Source organism: Coregonus clupeaformis, unplaced genomic scaffold (assembly GCF_020615455.1).
Source record: "Coregonus clupeaformis isolate EN_2021a unplaced genomic scaffold, ASM2061545v1 scaf0854, whole genome shotgun sequence".
In the NCBI taxonomy this organism is placed as follows: Eukaryota; Metazoa; Chordata; class Actinopteri; order Salmoniformes; family Salmonidae; genus Coregonus; species Coregonus clupeaformis.
This window is the reverse complement of record NW_025534309.1, coordinates 35,876-57,557: the sequence shown is the minus strand read 5'-3', so window position 1 is coordinate 57,557 and position 21,682 is coordinate 35,876. Positions and strand designations below refer to the sequence as shown.

General features: G+C 45.6%; 1 protein-coding gene across 1 annotated transcript; it reads left to right on the top strand.

Moving 5' to 3' along the window:
- Positions 1–7,163: 7,163 nt before the first annotated feature.
- LOC121557093 (uncharacterized protein C14orf119 homolog) lies at positions 7,164–7,819 on the top strand. The gene has a single exon (XM_041870967.2). The coding sequence runs from the start codon at positions 7,205–7,207 to the stop codon at positions 7,817–7,819; it is 615 nt and encodes a 204-aa protein (XP_041726901.2). The 5' UTR covers positions 7,164–7,204.
- Positions 7,820–21,682: the final 13,863 nt, after the last annotated feature.

The following is a 21,682-nucleotide window of genomic DNA, read 5'->3' as shown; positions in this document are numbered from 1 at the left end:
CCGGCCGGCTCGGTCCTCCCCTCCAGCTCCGTGGCTTGATGACTCATTGCGAGCTCACAGAACAGAGCTCCGGGCAGCGGAGCGGAAATGGAAGAAAACTAAACTCCCTGCCGACCTGGCATCTTTTCACTCCCTCCTCTCTACATTTTCTTCATCTGTTTCTGCTGCTAAGGCCACCTTCTACCACTCTAAATTCCAAGCATCTGCCTCTAACCCTAGGAAGCTTTTTGCCACATTTTCCTCCCTCCTGAATCCCCCCCTCTCTCTCTCTGTGGATGACTTCGTCAACCACTTTGAAAAGAAGGTTGACGACATCCGATCCTCGTTTGTTAAGTCTAATAACACTGCTGGTCCTGCTCACACTGCCCTACCCTATGCTTTGACTTCTTTCTCCCCTCTCTCTCCAGATAAAATCCTGCGACTTGTGACTGCAGGCCGCCCAACAACCTGCCCGCTTGACCCCATCCCCTCCTCTCTTCTCCAGACCATCTCCGGTGACCTTCTCCCCTACCTCACCTCGCTGATCAACTCATCCTTGACCGCTGGCCATGTCCCTTCCGTCTTCAAGAGAGCGAGAGTTGCTCCCCTTCTCAAAAAACCAACACTCGACCCCACTGATGTCAACAACTACAGACCAGTATCCCTTCTTTCTTTCCTTTCCAAAACTATTGAGCGTGCCGTCTTTAGCCAACTCTCTTGCTATCTCTCTCAGAATGACCTTCTTGATCCAAACCAATCAGGTTTCAGGACTGGTCATTCAACTGAGACTGCTCTTCTCTGTGTCACGGAGGCTCTCCGCACTGCTAAAGCTAACTCTCTCTCCTCTGCTCTTGTCCTTCTAGACCTGTCTGCTGCCTTTGATACTGTGAACCATCAGATCCTCCTCTCCACCCTCTCCGAGCTGGGCATCTCCGGCGCGGCTCACTCCTGGATTGCGTCCTACCTGACCGGTCGCTCCTACCAAGTGGCGTGGCGAGAAGCTGTCTCCGCACCACGTGCTCTCACCACTGGTGTCCCCAGGGCTCAGTTCTAGGCCCTCTCCTTTTCTCCCTATACACCAAGTCACTTGGCTCTGTCATATCCTCACACGGCCTCTCCTATCATTGCTACGCTGACGATACACAACTAATCTTCTCCTTTCCCCCTTCTGATAACCAGGTGGCGAATCGCATCTCTGCATGTCTGGCAGACATATCAGTATGGATGACGGATCACCACCTCAAGCTGAACCCTGGCAAGACGGAGCTGCTCTTCCTCCCGGGGAAGGGCTGCCCGTTCCATGATCTCGCCATCACGGTTGACAACTCCGTTGTGTCCTCCTCCCAGAGTGCGAAGAGCCTTGGCGTGACCCTGGACAATACTCTGTCGTTCTCCGCCAACATCAAGGCGGTGACCCGATCCTGCAGGTTCATGCTCTACAACATTCGGAGAGTACGACCCTGCCTTACACAGGAAGCGACACAGGTCCTAATCCAGGCACTTGTCATCTCCCGTCTGGATTACTGCAACTCGCTGTTGGCTGGCCTCCCTGCCTGTGCCATTAAACCCCTACAACTCATCCAGAATGCCGCAGCCCGTCTGGTGTTCAACCTTCCCAAGTTCTCTCACGTCACCCCCCTCCTCCGCACACTCCACTGGCTTCCAGTTGAAGCTCGCATCCGTTACAAGACCATGGTGCTTGCCTTTGGAGCAGCGAGGGGAACGGCACCTCTGTACCTTCGGGCTCTGATCAGTCCCTACACCCAAACGAGGGCATTGCGTTCATCCACCTCTGGCCTGCTGGCTCCCCTTCCTCTGCGGAAGCATAGTTCCCGCTCAGCCCAGTCAAAACTGTTCGCTGCTCTGGCACCCCAATGGTGGAACAAGCTCCCTCACGACGCCAGGACAGCGGAGTCACTCACCACCTTCCGGAGACATTTGAAACCCCACCTCTTTAAGGAATACCTGGGATAGGATAAAGTAATCCTTCTACCCCCTCCCCCCCCCACAGTGGAGTCACTCACCACCTTCCGGAGACATTTGAAACCCCACCTCTTTAAGGAATACCTGGGATAGGATAAAGTAATCCTTCTACCCCCCCTCCCAAAAAAATTGTAAAGTGGTTATCCCACTGGCTACAGGGTGAATGCATCAATTTGTGAGTCGCTCTGGACAAGAGCGTCTGCTAAATGACGTAAATGTGCCCTTGAGCAAGGCACTTAACCCTACTTGCTCCTGTAAGTTGCTCTGGATAAGAGCGTCTGCTAAATGACTAAAATGTAAATGTAAATGTAATTACAATCATGGGCAACATGTGTGTGACATAGACAATAGGTGCAACATAGAAACATAGAACATAGATCGGCAGTAGCTAGTATTCCGGTGACGACGAACGCCGCAGCCTGCCCGAGCAAGGAGGAGGGGCAGCCTCGGCAGAATCAGTGACAGTTGCCTTATAACCTTGAATTAAAATTGATTATTTAATGAATTTTTTGTGTTATTATAATAATAAATTTAATAATAATAATAATTATAATAATATAATAATAAATAATAATAAATTTAAGCGATTATTTAACAATTGTTGGAAAAATTACTTGTGTCATGCACAAAGTAGATGGACAAGGAATTTGTGGAGTGGTTGAAAAATAAGTTTTAATGACTCCAACCTAAGTGTATGTAAACTTCCGACTTCAAATGTACATATATACGCACACATTGAGTATACAAAACATTAAGAACACCTGCTTTTTCCATGAAATAGACTGACCAGGTGAATCCAGGTGAAAGCTATGATCCCTTACAGATGTCACCTGTTAAATCCACTTCCATTTTAGAGTAAGGCTGTAATGTAACAAAATGTGGAAAAGTCAAGTGGTCTGAATACTTTCCGAATGCACTGTGTATATGTGTGTATGTGTGTATGTGTGTGTACTACATGACCAAAAGTATGTGGACACCTGCTCGTCCAACATCTCATTTCAAAATCATGGGCATTAATATGGAGTTGGTCCCCCTTTGCTGCTATAACAGCCTCTACTCTTCTGGGACTTTCTTCCATTCAGCCACAAGCATTAGTGAGGTCGGGCACTGATGTTGGGCGATTAGGTCTGGCTCGCAGTCGGCATTCCAATTTATCCTAAAGGTGCTCAACAAACCATTTCTGTATGGACCTCGCCCTGTGCATGTGGGCATTGTCATGCTGAAACAGGAAATGGCCTTCCCCAAACTGTTGCCAAAAGGTTGGAAGCACAGAATCGTCTAGAATGTCATTGTATGCTGTAGCGTTAAGGTTTCTGTTCACTGGAACTAAGGGGCCTAGATTGAACCATGAAAACACAGCCCCAGACCATTATTCCTCCTCCACCAAACTTTACAGTTGGCACTATGCATTCGGGTAGGTAGCCTTCTCCTGGCATCCGCCAAACCCAGACTCATCTCGTCGGACTGCCAGATGGTGAAGCGTGATTTATCACTCCAGAGAACGCGTTTCCACTGCTCCAGAGTCCAATGGCGGTGAGCGTTACACCACTCCAGCCGACGTTTGGCATTGCACATGATGATCTTAGGCTTGTGTGCGGCTGCTCGGCCATGGAAACCCATTTCATGAAGCTCCCAAAGAACAGTTATTCTGCTGACGTTGCTTCCAGAGGCAGTTTGGAACGCGGTAGTGAATGTTGCAACCGAGGACATAGGCCAATGGTGACTTTAAAACAGTTAGTGTTAATTGCTGTGATAGGAGAAAACTGAGAATGGATCAAGAACATTGCAGTTACTCCACAATACTAACCTAATTGACAGAGTGAAAAGAAGGAAGCCTGTGCAGAATAAAAATATTCCAAAACATACATCCTGTTTGCAACAAGGCACTAAAGTAATACTGCAAAGTCTGTGGCAAAGCAATTCACTTTTTCAATTTTTGAGTTATGTTTTGGGCAAATCCAATACAACACATTACTGAGTACCACTCTCCATATTTTTTCAGGAAAAATAAATTATGGAATGGAGCCAAGCACAGGCAAAATCCTAGAGGAAAACCCTGGTTCAGTTTGCTTTCCACCAGACTTGGAAAGCTGCAGGGTCAACAATATATGAATGTTCCGTAAGGTTGTGCCCTGCTGACCGAGCCCAGATAACACGTAATAGGTCTATTGCCTGTAACTTTATTGGCCCACTTGATAACAGAAGTACAGTATTACGAAACCCCCAGCACTAATGTTAATTGGCATACTAGTTCCCTGATGCTTCTCTGTGGATAAAGTCTCAGTTCAATCCAAATTCACTTACTGCAGTTCAAGTTCAAGAAGTGTCGTAAACTGTTTATGTAGTCGTCAAATATGCTGTCTGTGTATCTAGACCCCTGACCCTTTTGTCTAAGGTAATTAGAAAATGTAATTGGGCAGTTAACAACACAAGAGATTAACATAACTGTTGTGCAACGAAGCTCATTGCTTTGAATTTTCTTAGCACTCCTCTGTGTGTGTGTGTGTGTGTGTGTGTGTGTGGTCAATTTGGATCAGAAACATGGCGACAGGTTGGGTAAACGGCGGTCATGAGAGCCCGGAGAGTCTGGCTATTTATTCCTCCTGGATCTCAGAATTCCTGCCTAATCCCGCATTGGGGAGATGGAGAGCGGATTAAGCGACGGGAAATATCCTTCCAAAAGGCCTATTCCCGCAGCTTTTCCAAGCCCTCGCAATCAGATTCCCGGGGAGTGTCTCTCCACCCTCATTTCCATCCTCTTGGCTCGTTCGTCTTCAGGGAGCGACGGGAGGGATGCCCCACATGAAGGCACACTCGCACACATACACACTTAAATGCAAGTACACACACTTGTTTGCATACACAAGTTCACATGCATACTCACTTGCATGCACACATACTTGCCCAAGCACGCACATCCAAAATAGGCACAGACATGCATACACACACATGATAACATACGCACTATACACACACGTACACATGGATTTTGTGTTGTAGATATGTGGTAGTGGAGTAGGGTGCTGAGGGCACATATATAGTGTGTTGTGAGATCTGTTATGAATGTATTGAAATGTTTTTCCCGTAATAAATACAAATACAAGTACACGTGAATTGTGTTGAGGCAAAGTGTTCAGAGAACGCAAAACCTTTATTAATAGATTAAGATATTTATAATTTGGGTATCAATGACACTGTAAATTACTTTGTTTGTGCAAACTGTACCTACAGTTGAAGTCGGAAGTTTATATTTAAACACAGTTTTTCATAATTCCTGACATTTAATCATAGTAAAAATTCCCTTTCTTAGGTCAGTTAGGATCACCACTTTATTTTAAGAATGTGAAATGTCAGAATAATAGTAGAGAGTGATTTATTTCAGCTTTTATTTATTTCATCACATTCCCAGTGGGTCGGAAGTTTACATACACTCAATTAGTATTTGATAGCATTGCCTTTAAATTGTTTAACTTGGGTCAAACGTTTCGGGTAGCCTTCCACAAGCTTCCCACAATAAGTTGGATGAATTTTGGCCCATTCCTCCTGACAGAGCTGGTGTAACTGAGTCAGGTTTGTAGGCCTCCTTGCTTGCACACGCTTTTTCAGTTCTGCCCACAAATGTACTATAGGATTGAGGTCAGGGCTTTGTGATGGCCACTCCAATACCTTGACTTTGTTGTCCTTAAGCTATTTTGCCACAACTTTGGAAGTATGCTTGTGGTCATTGTCCATTTGGCAGACCCATTTGCGACCAAGCTTTAACTTCCTGACTGATGTGTTGAGATGTTGCTTCAATATATCCACATAATTGTCCTGCCTCATGATGCCATCTATTTTGAGAAGTGCACCAGTCCCTCCTGCAGCAAAGCACCCCACAGCATGATGCTGCCACCTCCATGCTTCACGGTTGGCATGCAAGCTGCCCCCCTTTTCCTCCAAACATAACGATGGTCATTATGGCCAAACAGTTATATTTTTGTTTCATCAGACCAGAGGACATTTCTCCAAACAGTACGATCTGTGTCCCAATGTGCAGTTGCAAACCGTAGTCTGGCTTTTTTATGGCGGTTTTGGAGCAGTGGCTTCTTTCTTGCTGAGCGGCCTTTCAGGTTATGTCGATATAGGACTTGTTTTACTGTGGATATTGATACTTTTGTACCCGTTTCCTCCAGCATCTTCACAAGGTCCTTTGCTGTTGTTCTGGGATTGATTTGCACTTTTCGCACCAATGTACGTTCATCTCTAGGAGACAGAACGCATCTCCTTCCTGAGCAGTATGACGGCTGCGTGGTCCCATGGTGTTTATACTTGGTTACTATTGTTTGTACAGATGAATGTGGTACCTTCAGGTGTTTGGAAATTGCTCCCTAAATTGCTCCCAAGGATGAACCAGAGTTTTCTTTCTGAGGTTTTGGCTGATTTCTTTTGATTTTCCCATGATGTCAAGCAAAGAGGCACTGGGTTTGAAGGTAGGCCTTGAAATGCATCCTCAGGTAAGCCTCCAATTGACTAAAATGATGTCAATTAGCCTATCAGAAGCTTCTAAAGCCATTACATAATTTTCTGGAATTTTCCAAGCTGTTTAAAGGCACAGTCAACTTAGTGTGTGTAAACTTCTGAACCACTGGAATTGTAATACAGTGAATTATAAGTGAAATGATTTTTGAGCTTTTTAATGGAAATTCCAAAGCCAAAATATGTGAACATTCAATTCCATTGTCTCTGTCAGGTCCACATTGGGTAGACATCAATAGAAAAATAGGAAATTACGATGAAATAATAACATATTTTAGTTGTGTATATTACTTTTAAAACTTTTTTATTTGACTTTATTATTTTTCAATCCTAAAAGCCTCATCTCATTTCTGATCAGGCAGTAGCAGCCAGCCAGGCCATCTGTTATCTTTGCCATTGCTCCCCATACTGTACTGTCTTTAGTCATCCTATTTAGCTAGGCTAGCCTGCCTGAGAATGCTACAAAGCTGTCTGACAAAATCATTTTTACTAGTTCTTCAAAGTAGATAAGGCATACTTTCACAAACTTTCTCTATCCCTCTCGTCATTGTGTTGTGTACATTCCTCTCTTATGCGGTCTGTGTATATCTAACCTAATGTAGCAGGCGTAAAAGTGTATCCATCTCTGCCCGAGCCGGAAAGAACATGCGCAGTGGATTATGGTCATTGTAGTTGGAGGTTGCAACATGTTGAAAATAAGAAGAACGTGACTTGTAAAAAACGGTGCATGATGTCCTGGTTCTTCCATGTCAATCAAGGCTCAAACCAGCAGCCCCCTGGCATGATGCCCCCAGCTGCTGGCACCCTGTCCAGCGACACACACTATCCCAACATCAGTAGCAACACACTGGATGCAGCTAACACTGCTGGACAGGATTGGTTCTGCACACAGTCCAGTTCGTCTTCACCCAGCCAGGCAGACTTTCCGTCAGTACCACAGGGTTTAGTGCCTCCCAGTTTGGAGAACCTATCTTGTACCTCTCTGAACTCAGCGGCAGGCAGAGAGCCCCTGCCACTCTCCTACGTAACTCTTCAGGTGCAGCGTTGTGTGTTGAGCTGGTTCCTGAGCTGGGGCACTGCCCAGAGGGAACGGTTTCTCCAGGACCTGTTGGGGAAAGCTGTGCCAGGGAAAGTGTGTACCCTCCTCGAGTCGCTCAATACACTACAGGTTAAGGACAGCCCACCAAATATATTTGAATGCCAACTGCGCCTCTGGACCCAATGGTTTGAGTCATGGAGTGAGGAGGAGAGGAACAGTTTCCTGCACATTCTAGAAGAGAGGGACCCGATCTTTGTTGCCCACTTCTACAGAGGTGTAAATGGGACAGCAGGCAGGGATTGAGGGATACGGGAGAAGAGGGTGTAGAATGGATAGACAATGCGTGAGTGGTACATGGGGAAGCATATGTGTGGAGACAGTGAAGAACGGGGGGTGGTTAAGAGCGTTGGGCCAGTAACTGAAAGGTCGCTGGTTCGAATCCCCAAGCCAACTAGGTGAACAATTCCGATGTGCCCTTGAGCAAGGCATTTAACCCTAATTGCTCCTGTAAGTCGCTCTGGATAAGAGCGTCTGCTAAATGACTAAAATATAAATATAAAATATAGTTAATTACCACGTTTCTGCGCTGAACTAGGTTGAATAATTGCTTCATGAAAACTACAACTCCCTTCAGCCCAGCGTCCCACATAGTTCTTGATTTCTCTCGTGAATGATGAGATTTTTCTCTAGAGAAACGGCGCGCTGGGCTCACAAAAATAATGAACTAAAAGGAATTAAAATAATTGAACCGACGTAGGTCAATTAGTTGTTTAATAACCCCCCCAAAAAACAGAAATGGCTGTGAATCGCTCAGCACTAGACTATTCTAACACTGTCTCGCCTGTGTCTAATCCTGGACTATACAGAGAGCCAAGTCAGAGCCTAGTGAGAAGCTCTTATCAGATCCATCCCATAGAGGCATGCTCTCAGTCTCACCCCCATTCACCCTTATGGGGCTCAGCCTTATCTTTAGGACAGAGCTGACAATAATACAGACTACTGGCTGGCCCTTTTTATGTGCCACAGGGGCAGATCCCAGATCAGATGGCAGCTGTGCCAGGTGTGTGGGTTAATGGATGGATGGATGGATGGATGGATGGATGGATGGATGGATGGATGGATGGATGGATGGGTGGATGAATAAATGAGGGCCAGATACAGTGGGGAGAACAAGTATTTGATACACTGCGATTTTGCAGGTTTTCCTACTTACAAAGCATGTAGAGGTCTGTCATTTTTATCATAGGTACACTTCAACTGTGAGAGACGGAATCTAAAACAAAAATCCAGAAAATCACATTGTATGATTTTTAAGTAATTAATTTGCATTTTATTGCTTGACATAAGTATTTGATACATCAGAAAAGCAGAACTTAATATTTGGTACAGAAACCTTTGTTTGCAATTACAGAGATCATACGTTTCCTGTAGGTCTTGACCAGGTTTGCACACACTGCAGCAGGGATTTTGGTCCACTCCTCCATACAGACCTTCTCCAGATCCTTCAGGTTTCGGGGCTGTCGCTGGGAAATATGGACTTTCAGCTCCCTCCAAAGATTTTCTATTGGGTTCAGGTCTGGAGACTGGCTAGGCCACTCCAGGACCTTGAGATGCTTCTTACGGAGCCACTCCTTAGTTGCCCTGGCTGTGTGTTTCGGGTCGTTGTCATGCTGGAAGACAAAGCCTCGACCCATCTTCAATGCTCTTACTGAGGGAAGGAGGTTGTTGGCCAAGATCTCGCGATACATGGCCTCATCCATCCTCCCCTCAATACGGTGCAGTCGTCCTGTCCCCTTTGCAGAAAAGCATCCCCAAAGAATGATATTTCCACCTCCATGCTTCACGGTTTGGATGGTGTTCTTGGGGTTGTACTCATCCTTCTTCTTCTCCAAACACGGCGAGTGGAGTTTAGACCAAAAAGCTCTATTTTTGTCTCATCAGACCACATGACCTTCTCCCATTCCTCCTCTGGATCATCCAGATGGTCATTGGCAAACTTCAGACGGGCCTGGACATGCGCTGGCTTGAGCAGGGGGACCTTGCGTGCGCTGCAGGATTTTAATCAATGATGGCGTAGTGTGTTACTAATGGTTTTCTTTGAGACTGTGGTCCCAGCTCTCTTCAGGTCATTGACCAGGTCCTGCCGTGTAGTTCTGGGCTGATCCCTCACCTTCCTCATGATCATTGATGCCCCACGGGGTGAGATATTGCATGGAGCCCCAGACCGAGGGTGATTGACCGTCATCTTGAACTTCTTCCATTTTCTAATAATTGCGCCAACAGTTGTTGCCTTCTCACCAAGCTGCTTGCCTATTGTCCTGTAGCCCATCCCAGCCTTGTGCAGGTCTACAATTTTATCCCTGATGTCCTTACACAGCTCTCTGGTCTTGGCCATTGTGGAGAGGTTGGAGTCTGTTTGATTAAGTGTGTGGACAGGTGTCTTTTATACAGGTAACGAGTTCAAACAGGTGCAGTTAATACAGGTAATGAGTGGAGAACAGGAGGGCTTCTTAAAGAAAAACTAACAGGTCTGTGAGAGCTGGAATTCTTACTGGTTGGTAGGTGATCAAATACTTATGTCATGCAATAAAATGCAAATTAATTACTTAAAAATCATACAATGTGATTTTCAGGATTTTTGTTGTAGATTCTGTCTCTCACAGTTGAAGTGTACCTATGATAAAAATTACAGGCCTCTACATGCTTTGTAAGTAGGAAAACCTGCAAAATCGGCAGTGTATCAAATACTTGTTCTCCCCACTGTAGGGTTAGCATGCTCTTTCTCTGTATTCAACCTAGGATAATGTAGACAGTAATCATACATTTGTAAGTCGCTCTGGATAAGAGCGTCTGCTAAATGACGTAAATGTAAATGTAAATGTATGAGTCCCACAGCACGTCATTGCCTCTTTTAAGAATACAGTAATCCCTCGTTTATCGCGGGGGTTACGTTCCGAAAATGACCCGCGATAAGTGAAATCCGCGAAATAGAAAACTTTTTTTTTTTTACAATTAGCAACTATTACATGTATACAAATACAGTGACTCACGTGTAGGCCGTTTCACTGCTCTTCAGACTGGGCCGCTGCATCCTGACTGCGCTCTGCAGTGTTCTCTTCTTCTGAAGCCCGCGGTGCAGGTGTGTTTGTTCGGGAGAAGAACATAGTGATAGGCAGCTGTTGTCGCTCTTTTTTCTTCTTTGCAAAAAGATCCTTGTACACCGACATGCCACCATCGATTACGTTGGAGAACTGTAACGAACGGCTCATCAAAGGGTCCCATTTCATTAGGAGATGTTCGAAATTACAAGATAATTTGGCCAACTTAATGTAAATTTGCCAAGCTGTTTTATGTACGTACACATAACTGCACGAGATGACAAAATGATAGCACAATTCGTAGCATGTTTTGATACAAGAAGCGGGAGTGAGTTTTTAGCGAATCAGAATGCAGAGCACAATGCACCAAAAAAAAAAAATGCATTATGAAAATCCGCGAAATAGCGAATCCGCGATAAGTGAACCGCGAAGTGGCGAGGGATCACTGTATACAACAATTGCATATAATTGCAATTTTTGAAACCTCTTGTAAGACTACCATATTTGGTCCTGACCACTCCCATGCTTCTCGCTCATGGTCATGTATCTGCGAGTGTGTCCATGAGCACACATGTGTTTGTGAGTTTCTTGTCTTCACAGATTAACACCAGTGTTTGCATTAGTCCTTTTGATGGTGCAACTGTGAATTACAGGTTCTGATCAATTTAAACCGGGCATCGGGTGTGAGTGTGTGAATTCCTGGTTTTCAGATATCAATAACAGACATAGTGGAAATGTGTTAGTGTTTAAATGTATAAGGTTAAAGTGACACAAGTGACGCTTGGAGTGTATGCAGCTGTTGGTGTGACAAATAGCTGGGCAGAGTGGATTATTTGGTTTACGTGTGTTTGCATGGGTGTGTGTGTGTTTGCATGTGTAATTGCGTGTGTGTATACTGTGTATGTTTGCACACGTGTCTGTGTGTGTGTGTGGCACATATTTATAACATACAGTACCAGTCAAAATTTGGACACACCTACTCATTCAAGGGTTTTTCTTTATTTTTACTATTTTCTACATTGTAGAATAATAGTGACGACATCAAAACTATGAAATAACACATATGGTTGAATTGCTGCAAAGAAACCACTACTAAAGGACACCAATAAGTAGAAGAGACTTGCTTGGGCCAAGAAACACGAGCAATGGACATTAGACCGGTGGAAATCTGTCCTTTGGTCTGTTGAGTACAAATGTGAGATTTTTGGTTCCAACCGCCGTACCTTTGTGAGATGCAGAGTAGGTGAACGGATTATCTCCGCATGTGTGGTTCCCACCGTGAAGCATGGAGGAGGAGGTGTGATGGCGTGGGGGTGCTTTGCTAGTGACACGGTCTGTGATTTATTTAGAATTCAAGGCACACTTAACCAGCATAGGTTACCACAGCATTCTGCAGCGATACACCATCCCATCTGGTTTGCGCTTAGTGGGACTATCATTTGTTTTTCAACAGGACAATGACCCAAAACACACCTCCATGCTGTGTAAGGGCTATTTGACCAAGAAGGAGAGTGATGGAGTGCTGCATCAGATGACCTGGCCTCCACAATCACCCGACCTCAACCCAATTGAGATGATTTGGGATGAGTTGGACCGCAGAGTGAAGGAAAAGCAGCCAACAAGTGCTCAGCATATGTGGGAACTCCTTCAAGACTGTTGGAAAAGACAGGGTTATACAGTGCATTCGGAAAGTATTCAGACCCCTTGACTTTTTCCACATTTTGTTACGTTACAGCCTTATTCTCAAATGGATTATAAGCTAATCACATTTACATAAGTATTCAGACCCTTTACTCAGTACTTTGTTGAAGCACCTTTGGCAGTGATTACAGCCTTGAATCTTCTTGGGAATGACCCTACAAGCTTGGCACATCTGTATTTGGGGAGTTTCTCCCATTCTTCTCTGCAGATCCTCTCAAGCTCTGTCAGGTTGGACGGGGAGCGTCACTGCACAGTTATTTTCAGGTCTCCAGAGATGTTCGATCGGGTTCAAGTCTGGGCTCTTCAGAGACTTCTCCCAAAGCCACTCCTGCGTTGTCTTGGCTGTGTGCTTAGGGTCGTTGTCCTGTTGGAAGGTGAACCTTCCTCCCATTCTGAGGTTCTGAGCGCTCTGGAACAGGTTTTCATCAAGGATCTCTCTGTACTTTGCTCCGTTCATCTTTCCCTTGATCCTGACTAGTTTCCCAGGCCCTGCCGCTGAAAAACATCCTCACAGCATGATGCTACCACCACCATGTTTCACTGTAGGGATGGTGCCAGGTTTCCTCCAGACGTGACGCTTGGCATTCAGGCCCAAGAGTTCAATCTTGGTTTCATCAGACCAGAGAATCTTGCCTTTTGGCAAACTCCAAGTGGGCTGTCATGTGCCTTTTACTGAAGAGTGGCTTCCATCTGGCCTGATTGGTGGAGTGCTGCAGAGATGGTTGACCTTCTGGAAGGTTCTCCCATCTCCACAGAGGAACTCTGGAGCTCTGTCAGCGTGACCATCGGGTTCTTGGTCACCTCCCTGACTAAAGCCCTTCTCCCCCGATTGCTCAGTTTGGCCGGGTGGCCAGCTCTAGGAAGAGTCTTGGTGGGTCCAAACTTCTTCCATTTAAGAATGATGGAGGCCACTGTGTTCTTGGAGACCTTCAATGCTGCAGAAATGTTTTGGTACTCTTCCCCAGATCTGTGCCTTGACACAATCCTGTCTCGGAGCTCTACGGACAATTCCTTCGACCTCATGGCTTGGTTTTTGCTCTGACATTTACCGTCAACTGTCTCGGAGCTGTATGGACAATTCCTTCGACCTCATGGCTTGGTTTCTGCTCTGACATGCACTGTCAACTGTGGGACCTTATATAGACCAGTGTGTGCCTTTCCAAATCATGTCCAGTCAATTGAATTTAACACAGGTGAACTCCAATCAAGTTGAAGAAACATCTCAAGGATGATCAATGGAAACAGGATGCACCTGAGCTCAATTTCGAGTCTTATAGCAAAGGGTCTGAATACTTATGTAAATACGTTTTTTATTTTTTTTTAAATGTTTTTTTATACATTTGCAAACATTTCAACAAATCTGTTTTCGCTTTGTCATTATGGGGTATTGTGTGGAGATTGAGGGGAAAAAAGTAATTTAATCAATTTTAAAATAAGGCTGTAACGTAACAGAATGTGGAAAAAGTCAAAGGTTTTGAATGCACTGTACAGGTAGATATGTACACTCACTCACTCACTCACTCATGTACACTTACGTCCATGGTGTCTCACACACACCGACACATAAACAGGCTTTCAGTATCAGTACTGGGAGGTTTCTGGTTATCTCACCTCAACCATACATTTGTCAGTTCCAGTTAACAGCAGAGGAGCAATTAGGTCCACACTCCAAGGTGTCCTCGGTCAACCTGTTACCTTTGAACCTCTGGGCCTTGCTTATAGAGATTTGTCAAGCCTGTTGGCATTCATGCCTCAGCTTGGGTACTGTAAGCCATTAGTGATTGCAAAAGTGAAGATCCCCATCTCAAATGCCAAAACAAGACAGACCATATCAATCTCAGGCAGCCAGTGTAGATGAAGAGAGGATTATAGGGATCTTTGTCTCCGGCTCAGCCATGTTTTACAGGGAGCATGGAGTGTGTCTATGGGAAAGATGGGTGCAGGGATAGGGAGGGAACAGGAGGAAGGTAACGGAGAGACGGATAGAGAGATGTCAAGGTGAGTGGGAGGGCAGAGACGGACAGAGAGGGGAGAGGAAAAGAAGCAGAGACTAGTAGGAGTGAAGGAGAGAGGGAGCGAGGAGGAAGAGGGAGTGTTGCGTGTTTATGAAGTGTGCAGAGATGGTAGACACGCAACGGGGAGATTATCTGTCTCAAGCCGAAGGACGTTGACTGTGGCGTATTGCCACATATCTACCAATCTGTGTTTTTATATACACACACTCACCGCCGACACATACACACGCACTGCCTGAGATTGTTTTTGCCAACTATCTTATCTTAGCTTTGTCTGGAGTCTGGACAGAGAGGAAGTACAGTGGCGTTTGCAGGGTTGTTTTAGGGAGCAAGGTATGGGGTAAGGTGTCCTGAAATGGAACCTATACTTTACTTTGTCTTTTTACTTCAATGTAGACTTTTTGCTCAAATTGGCCCCCAAACCCACATAGTGGAAACAAGTTGTGACTGTGTATTCTACACCATGATGGAGGATGGGATAAATGTTCAATTGAAACCAATTGGGCACAGTACATTTTGTCTTGACAGAATCCACTACACCTCCTAAGTAATGAGTTTGGGAAACAATATAACTGCTCTCCTCAGATTATTATAACTGAAATCTATTGTGAGTCTTTTGTGGAACTATTATGGATCATATGATTCTGTAGGTTAGAGCATGGTGCTAGCAGGGAGGGTAGTGAGTTAAAGATTTCCGCAAGGGCCATAAGAATAGTTCACACCTACTCTCTCAGCCAATTTAGAACATGTCTCAAACTCCCCAGGAGCCAATTAAAGGAGGGCGCTTATTAGTATGGGTGACAATTGTTTTGGGATGTTTTGGAAGCAATGAGGGTTGAGGCTGTGTGTCTGTCTTTCTCTGTCGCTGTCGCTGTCTCTGTGTCTTTGTCTGTGTCTGTCCTGTCTCAAGAGAGGACATGATGATTTAGAACTCCAGGCTCACTTCGTTATGGTTCTCTGACATCTTGGATTCACCTGTGGAAGATGTGCCATGGTTTGTGCTAGATTCATTTAAAGGAGCAAGACCAATTGTCTTCTTTATGGTTGTGAGTGCACATATGGACATTGTAAATAAATTATGTATTTACAATGTAGACCGGTATCTTTACCTGCATGTCTGCGTGTAAATGTGCACTCGTTCAGCATGTATTTAATGTACTGTAGAACATGAACATGTGGTCCTCTGTAGCTCAACTGGTAGAGCACGGCGCTTGTAACGCCAAGGTAGTGGGTTCGATCCCCGGGACCACCCATACACAAAAATGTATGCACTCATGACTGTAAGTCGCTTTGGATAAAAGCGTCTGCTAAATGGCATATTATTATTTATTATTATGAATGTCATTTAAGTAACAGCACATGCACAAATTAAGTATCATGAGTAATTGTCATTCATTCACTAAATGCATGCATAAACATCTCCATATCCCTTTAACAAACATCACAACAGCATTAAATATAGGCTTTCTGAGGCAGACTCAAATCCCAGTGATAGTTTCCCCTAAACCCCTTTAATTCACTACAGGCCATAATCTCTGCTATAGTCTTCTATAGAGATTTACTAAAGCCTGATATATCCTTAGTCGTTTACCAGGAAGTCGACCTAAATCTTGCACATCATCATAATAGCCATAGGCAGTAGGAGTTAGTCATCCATAGACTGATCTAAGGTCAGTTTAGCATTTGATCACTCATTTATTAAGATTAGGATGTGGAAAGGGTAAGCTGATCTTAGATTTGTGCCTAAGGGTAAATTGTAGTTCATAATAGCAATGTAGTTGTGCATTTGATAATGGGAAGGCTTAGTGGGTTGAGTTGCTAAAATGAAGCAATGTGTGAACTGGATTAGTGATTCCCATTATCTCACGTTATGGATTTTGGGGGTTTCTATACCCATGATTTTCTATGTTATCCAGCTATTTTGATGACGAGGATCTTATGTAAGACGTACAGCCATTAGCCTGAAAATGATCAAGACAAAGATCCTGTGGAAGTGTTAGGGTTGGCCGGACCAAGCACTTGTACAAAGAGCACACACAACACAGTCATAGCTGATGTTTAGAGTGGCCAACTGAACAGAGTTTTGTTTATTCATGTCAGCTGAGTGCTAAGAAAGTAACTGTTATTCAAATAGTCGTTGCTGAAATGTTAATTATGGCAACGAGTTGGAGTGATGAAAGCTAATGGAATAGAGTTCTTACCGTAGTATGACTCATCTGTGTCATCTGGCCAACAGATGTGGAACTAAGGGAAGTATTGTTTTTCCTGTGGGTTTGCTGCCCATGCACATAGTTGAAGGGGTGAGAGACTTTGGCTAGCCCACATGGTGTACAGGAGCATCGGTTTAATGAGCTATGGAGTTTAAATGTGGCTTATGGTAGCATTCAATGAACTATACGGTGAAACACTGGGGATAATTCGTTTTTCATAGGATATAAATAGTTGTGGACCATGAATGTGTGTGTGTGTGTGTGAGCTGTGTACACATACACATTTGGTACACTGGCACGCAGCAACTCTTTTAATACAATACTTTATTATGAGACTTGCTCCAATGTACAGACATGTTATGCATGCCTACCCACACACAAATATTCAAAATATCGAATGATACACACACAATGTCCCTCTTGTGAGTAGTGGTTACATCTGAAACCATTCTCTGAGAATTAGACACACAATTCTCCAAAAGTCACAAAAGCACCCACAGGGACACACACACACAAACATACACAGACACACACACCCTTAGGCAGCGCCCGTAGACATCTGTAATCCGTTTGATCCAATTAGCACATTCCATCAACAGCCATAGAGGGGAGGAGGAGGGGGATGGAGGGAGGGAGTGTTGTGTGGGCAACAACCACCTTGAGCAGTTGCTCCCGGCAACACAGAGGCACCCACGCCTACTCTGCCTCAGCGGTGGGTCTTCAATTAGTTCTGGCTGGCTGCTCGCTTGCTCTGTTTCTCTCACACTCCTTCTATCTCTCTCTCTCTCTGCCTCGCTCCCGCTCTGCTCTCCCTCGTTCTCTCTCTCTTTCCCCCTATCTCTTCATCTCTAACTCTCTTCTTCCTCTTCATCTCTATTTCTCTGCACTTTTCCACCCCTCTCTCAATATTCTCTCCTCCTTTCTTTACACTCGCTCTTCCCTCTTTCTTCTCATGACATCTTTGTTCATTCTCTCTGCACATCTTTTCAAAACTCCTCTTGAACTGCAGTGTATGGGAGACAGGTGGCAACAAAAGAGCTTATGAGACCTTGCTTTGTTCATCTCCTTGTCACAGTTTGCCCCATAATTGGGGTTAATTGCTCAATCCTGATTGACATTTTGTTCAAGCCCTTACTGTTGGAATGTGTTTATTTATTTATTTATTACCCCTTTTTCTCCCCAATTTCATGGTATCCAGTTGATAGTTACAGTCTTGTCCCATCGCTGCAACTCCAGTACGGACACGGGAGAGGCGAAGATCGAGAGGCGTGTGTACTTTTGAAACACAACCCAACCGAGTCGCACTGCTTCTTGACACAATGCCCGCTTAACCCGGAAGCCATCCGCACCAATGTGTCGGAGGAAACACCGTACACCTGGCGACCGTGTCAGCGTGCACTGTGCCCGGCCCGCCACAGGAGTCGCTAGTGCGCGATGGGACAAGAACATCCCTGCCGGCCAAACCCTCCCCTAACCTGGACGACGCTGGGCCAATTGTGCGCCGCCCCATGGGTCTCCCGGTCGCGGCCGGCTGCGACAGAGCCTGGACTCGAACCAGGATCTCTAGTGGCACAGCTAGCACTGCGATACAGTCCAGAACAGAAACATGGATATACATGGATCACTGCTGTAATGGGAAAAACACCAGAACAGAAACATGGATATACATGGATCACTGCTGTAATGGGACTATAACACCAGAACAGAAACATGGATATACATGGATCACTGCTGTAATGGGAAAAAACACCAGAACAGAAACATGGATATACATGGATCACTGCTGTAATGGGACTATAACACCAGAACAGAAACATGGATATACATGGATCACTGCTGTAATGGGACTATAACACCAGAACAGAAACATGGATATACATGGATCACTGCTGTAATGGGACTATAACACCAGAACAGAAACATGGATATACATGGATCACTGCTGTAATGGGACTATAACACCAGAACAGAAACATGGATATACATGGATCACTGCTGTAATGGGACTATAACACCAGAACAGAAACATGGATATACATGGATCACTGCTGTAATGGGACTATAACACCAGAACAGAAACATGGATATACATGGATCACTGCTGTAATGGGACTATAACACCAGAACAGAAACATGGATATACATGGATCACTGCTGTAATGGGAAAAACACCAGAACAGAAACATGGATATACATGGATCACTGCTGTAATGGGACTATAACACCAGACCAGAAACATGGATATACATGGATCACTGCTGTAATGGGACTATAACACCAGAACAGAAACATGGATATACATGGATCACTGCTGTAATGGGACTATAACACCAGAACAGAAACATGGATATACATGGATCACTGCTGTAATGGGACTATAACACCAGAACAGAAACATGGATATACATGGATCACTGCTGTAATGGGACTATAACACCAGAACAGAAACATGGATATACATGGATCACTGCTGTAATGGGACTATAACACCAGAACAGAAACATGGATATACATGGATCACTGCTGTAATGGGACTATAACACCAGAACAGAAACATGGATATACATGGATCACTGCTGTAATGGGACTATAACACCAGAACAGAAACATGGATATACATGGATCACTGCTGTAATGGGACTATAACACCAGAACACCAGAACACCAAATAACACCAAATAACAGAAAAGTGCTGTGTGCATATGTATTCACGCCCTTTGCAATGAAGCCCCTAAATAAGATCTGGTGCAACCAATTACCTTCAGAAGTTACCTAATTAGTTAAATAAAGTGTCACATGATCTGTCACAAGATCTCAGTATATATACACCTGTTCTGAAAGGCCCAAGAGTCTGCAACACCACTAAGCAAGGGGCACCACCAAGCAAGCGGCACCATGAAGACCAAGGAGCTCTCAAAACAGGTCAGGGACAACGTTGTGGAGAAGTACAGATCAGGGTTGGGTTATCAAAAATATCTGAAACTTTGAACATCCCACGGAGCACCATTAAATCCATTATTAAAAAATTGAAAGAATATGGCACCACAACAAAACTGCCAAGAGAGGGCCGCCCACCAAAACCCACAGACCAGGCAAGGAGGGCATTAACCACAGGCAACAAAGTGACCAAAGATAAACCTGAAGGAGCTGCAAAGCTCCACAGCGGAGATTGGAGTATCTGTCCATAGGACCATTTTAAGCCGTACACTCCACAGAGCTGGGCTTTACGGAAGAGTGGGCAGAAAAAAAGTAATTGCTTTAAGAAAGAAAATAGCAAACATAAATTCTTGTGCCTCCGGCTCTGTTTGTAGCCGTTCATTCTGTGGACTTTATTAAAGTATTTTGGACTACTTCTGCATCCTGCATCTGATTTCCACACCACCCCTACGCCAGCTCTGACAGAACTACACACCACTCATGGAATCAGCAGGAGCAGCAGCAGCGACCGAGTCATGGGAGGAGCGCGTCCCACGGACAGGATGACAGGATAGCCCAGATCACCAACGCTCTTCAGGGAGTAATGAATACCCTGCATCGCCTGGAGACCAGTTGGGCACCCACGCCTCCTCCCACATTACCACCAGCACCGGTCAGTCCCTTTGTCCACGCTCCGGAACCCAGTGGGATTCGGCTCTCGCTCCCGAGGGCGTATGATGGTACCACTGCCGGGTGTCAAGGTTTCCTCCTACAAGTTGAACTCTACCTCGCCACCGTACACCCGGTGCCCTCGGGACACGAGAGCGTTTCTGCCCTCATCTCCTGTCTCACCGGCAAGGCGTTGGAGTGGGCCAACGCCGAATGGAGGAGAATAGACCCCGCGACGATCACCTATGCAGAGTTCTCCCGTCGCTTCAGGGCTGTATTCGACCATCCACCTGAGGGGAAGGCGGCGGGAGAACGTCTATTCTACCTCCGACAGGGGAAGAGGAGCGCCCAGGAGTTTGCACTGGAGTTCCAGACTCTAGCGGCAGACGCAGGGTGGAATGAGCGGGCCCTCATAGACCACTTCCGCTGCAGCCTACGGGAGGACGTCCGTCGTGAGTTGGCCTGCAGGGACACCACCCTCACGTTTGACCAGTTGGTGGATATGGCCATTCGCCTAGACACTCTGCTGGCCACCCGCGGACGTCCTGAGTGGGGGTCGTCCATTCCACCCTCCAGCACCTCCGAGCCTAGTCCTATGGAGCTCGGGGGTGCTGGCGCTAGAGAGTAGAGGAGAAGGAGCCCCAGGGGGACCAACCCCTGTACCAACTGTGGCCGTGGAGGACACACTGCGGCCAGGTGCTGGGGGGGGTCTCCTAGGGGACGAGACGGCAGGCCACGCACTGGGGAGTCCTTCCAGGTGAGTAGGCGCCCCACTTACCCAGAGCTCTCTGTTGTGCACCTAACCATACCTGTTTGCTTCCCACAGGTTGCACCTCGTTCCCAGCATAAGGCGCTAGTAGATTCAGGCGCAGCTGGGAATTTTATAGATCGGAGATTTTGTGCAGAGTTAGGGATTCCCCTCCTTCCTGTCAACAATCCTTTCCCTGTACATGCTCTAGATAACCGTCCGTTGGGATCGGGGTTGATTAGGGAGGTCACAGCTCCACTTAGGATGGTGACGCAGGAGGGTCATGGACAGAACTACACCCGCCCACCCGACTAGAATCACCACTCTCGACGGGTCTGACCTAGAGTATGTGGACAACTACAAATATCTAGGTGTCTGGTTAGACAGTAAACTCAACTTCCAGACTCACATAAAGAATCTCCAATCCAAAGTCAAATCTAGAATCGGCTTCCTATTTCGCAACAAAGCCTCCTTCACTCATGCTGCCAAACATGCCCTCGTAAAACTGACTATCCTACCGATCCTTGACTTCGGCGATGTCATTTACAAAATAGCCTCCAACACTCTACTCAGCAAATTGGATGTAGTCTATCACAGTGCCATCCGTTTTGTCTCCAAAGCCCCATACACTACCCACCACTGTGACCTGTACGCTCTTGTTGGCTGGTCCTCACTACATGTTCGTCGTCAAACCCACTGGCTCCAGGCCATCTATAAATCACTGCTAGGCAAATCCCCGCCTTATCTTAGCTCATTGGTCACCATAGCAGCACCCACCCGTAGTCTGCGCTCCAGCAGGTATATCTCAC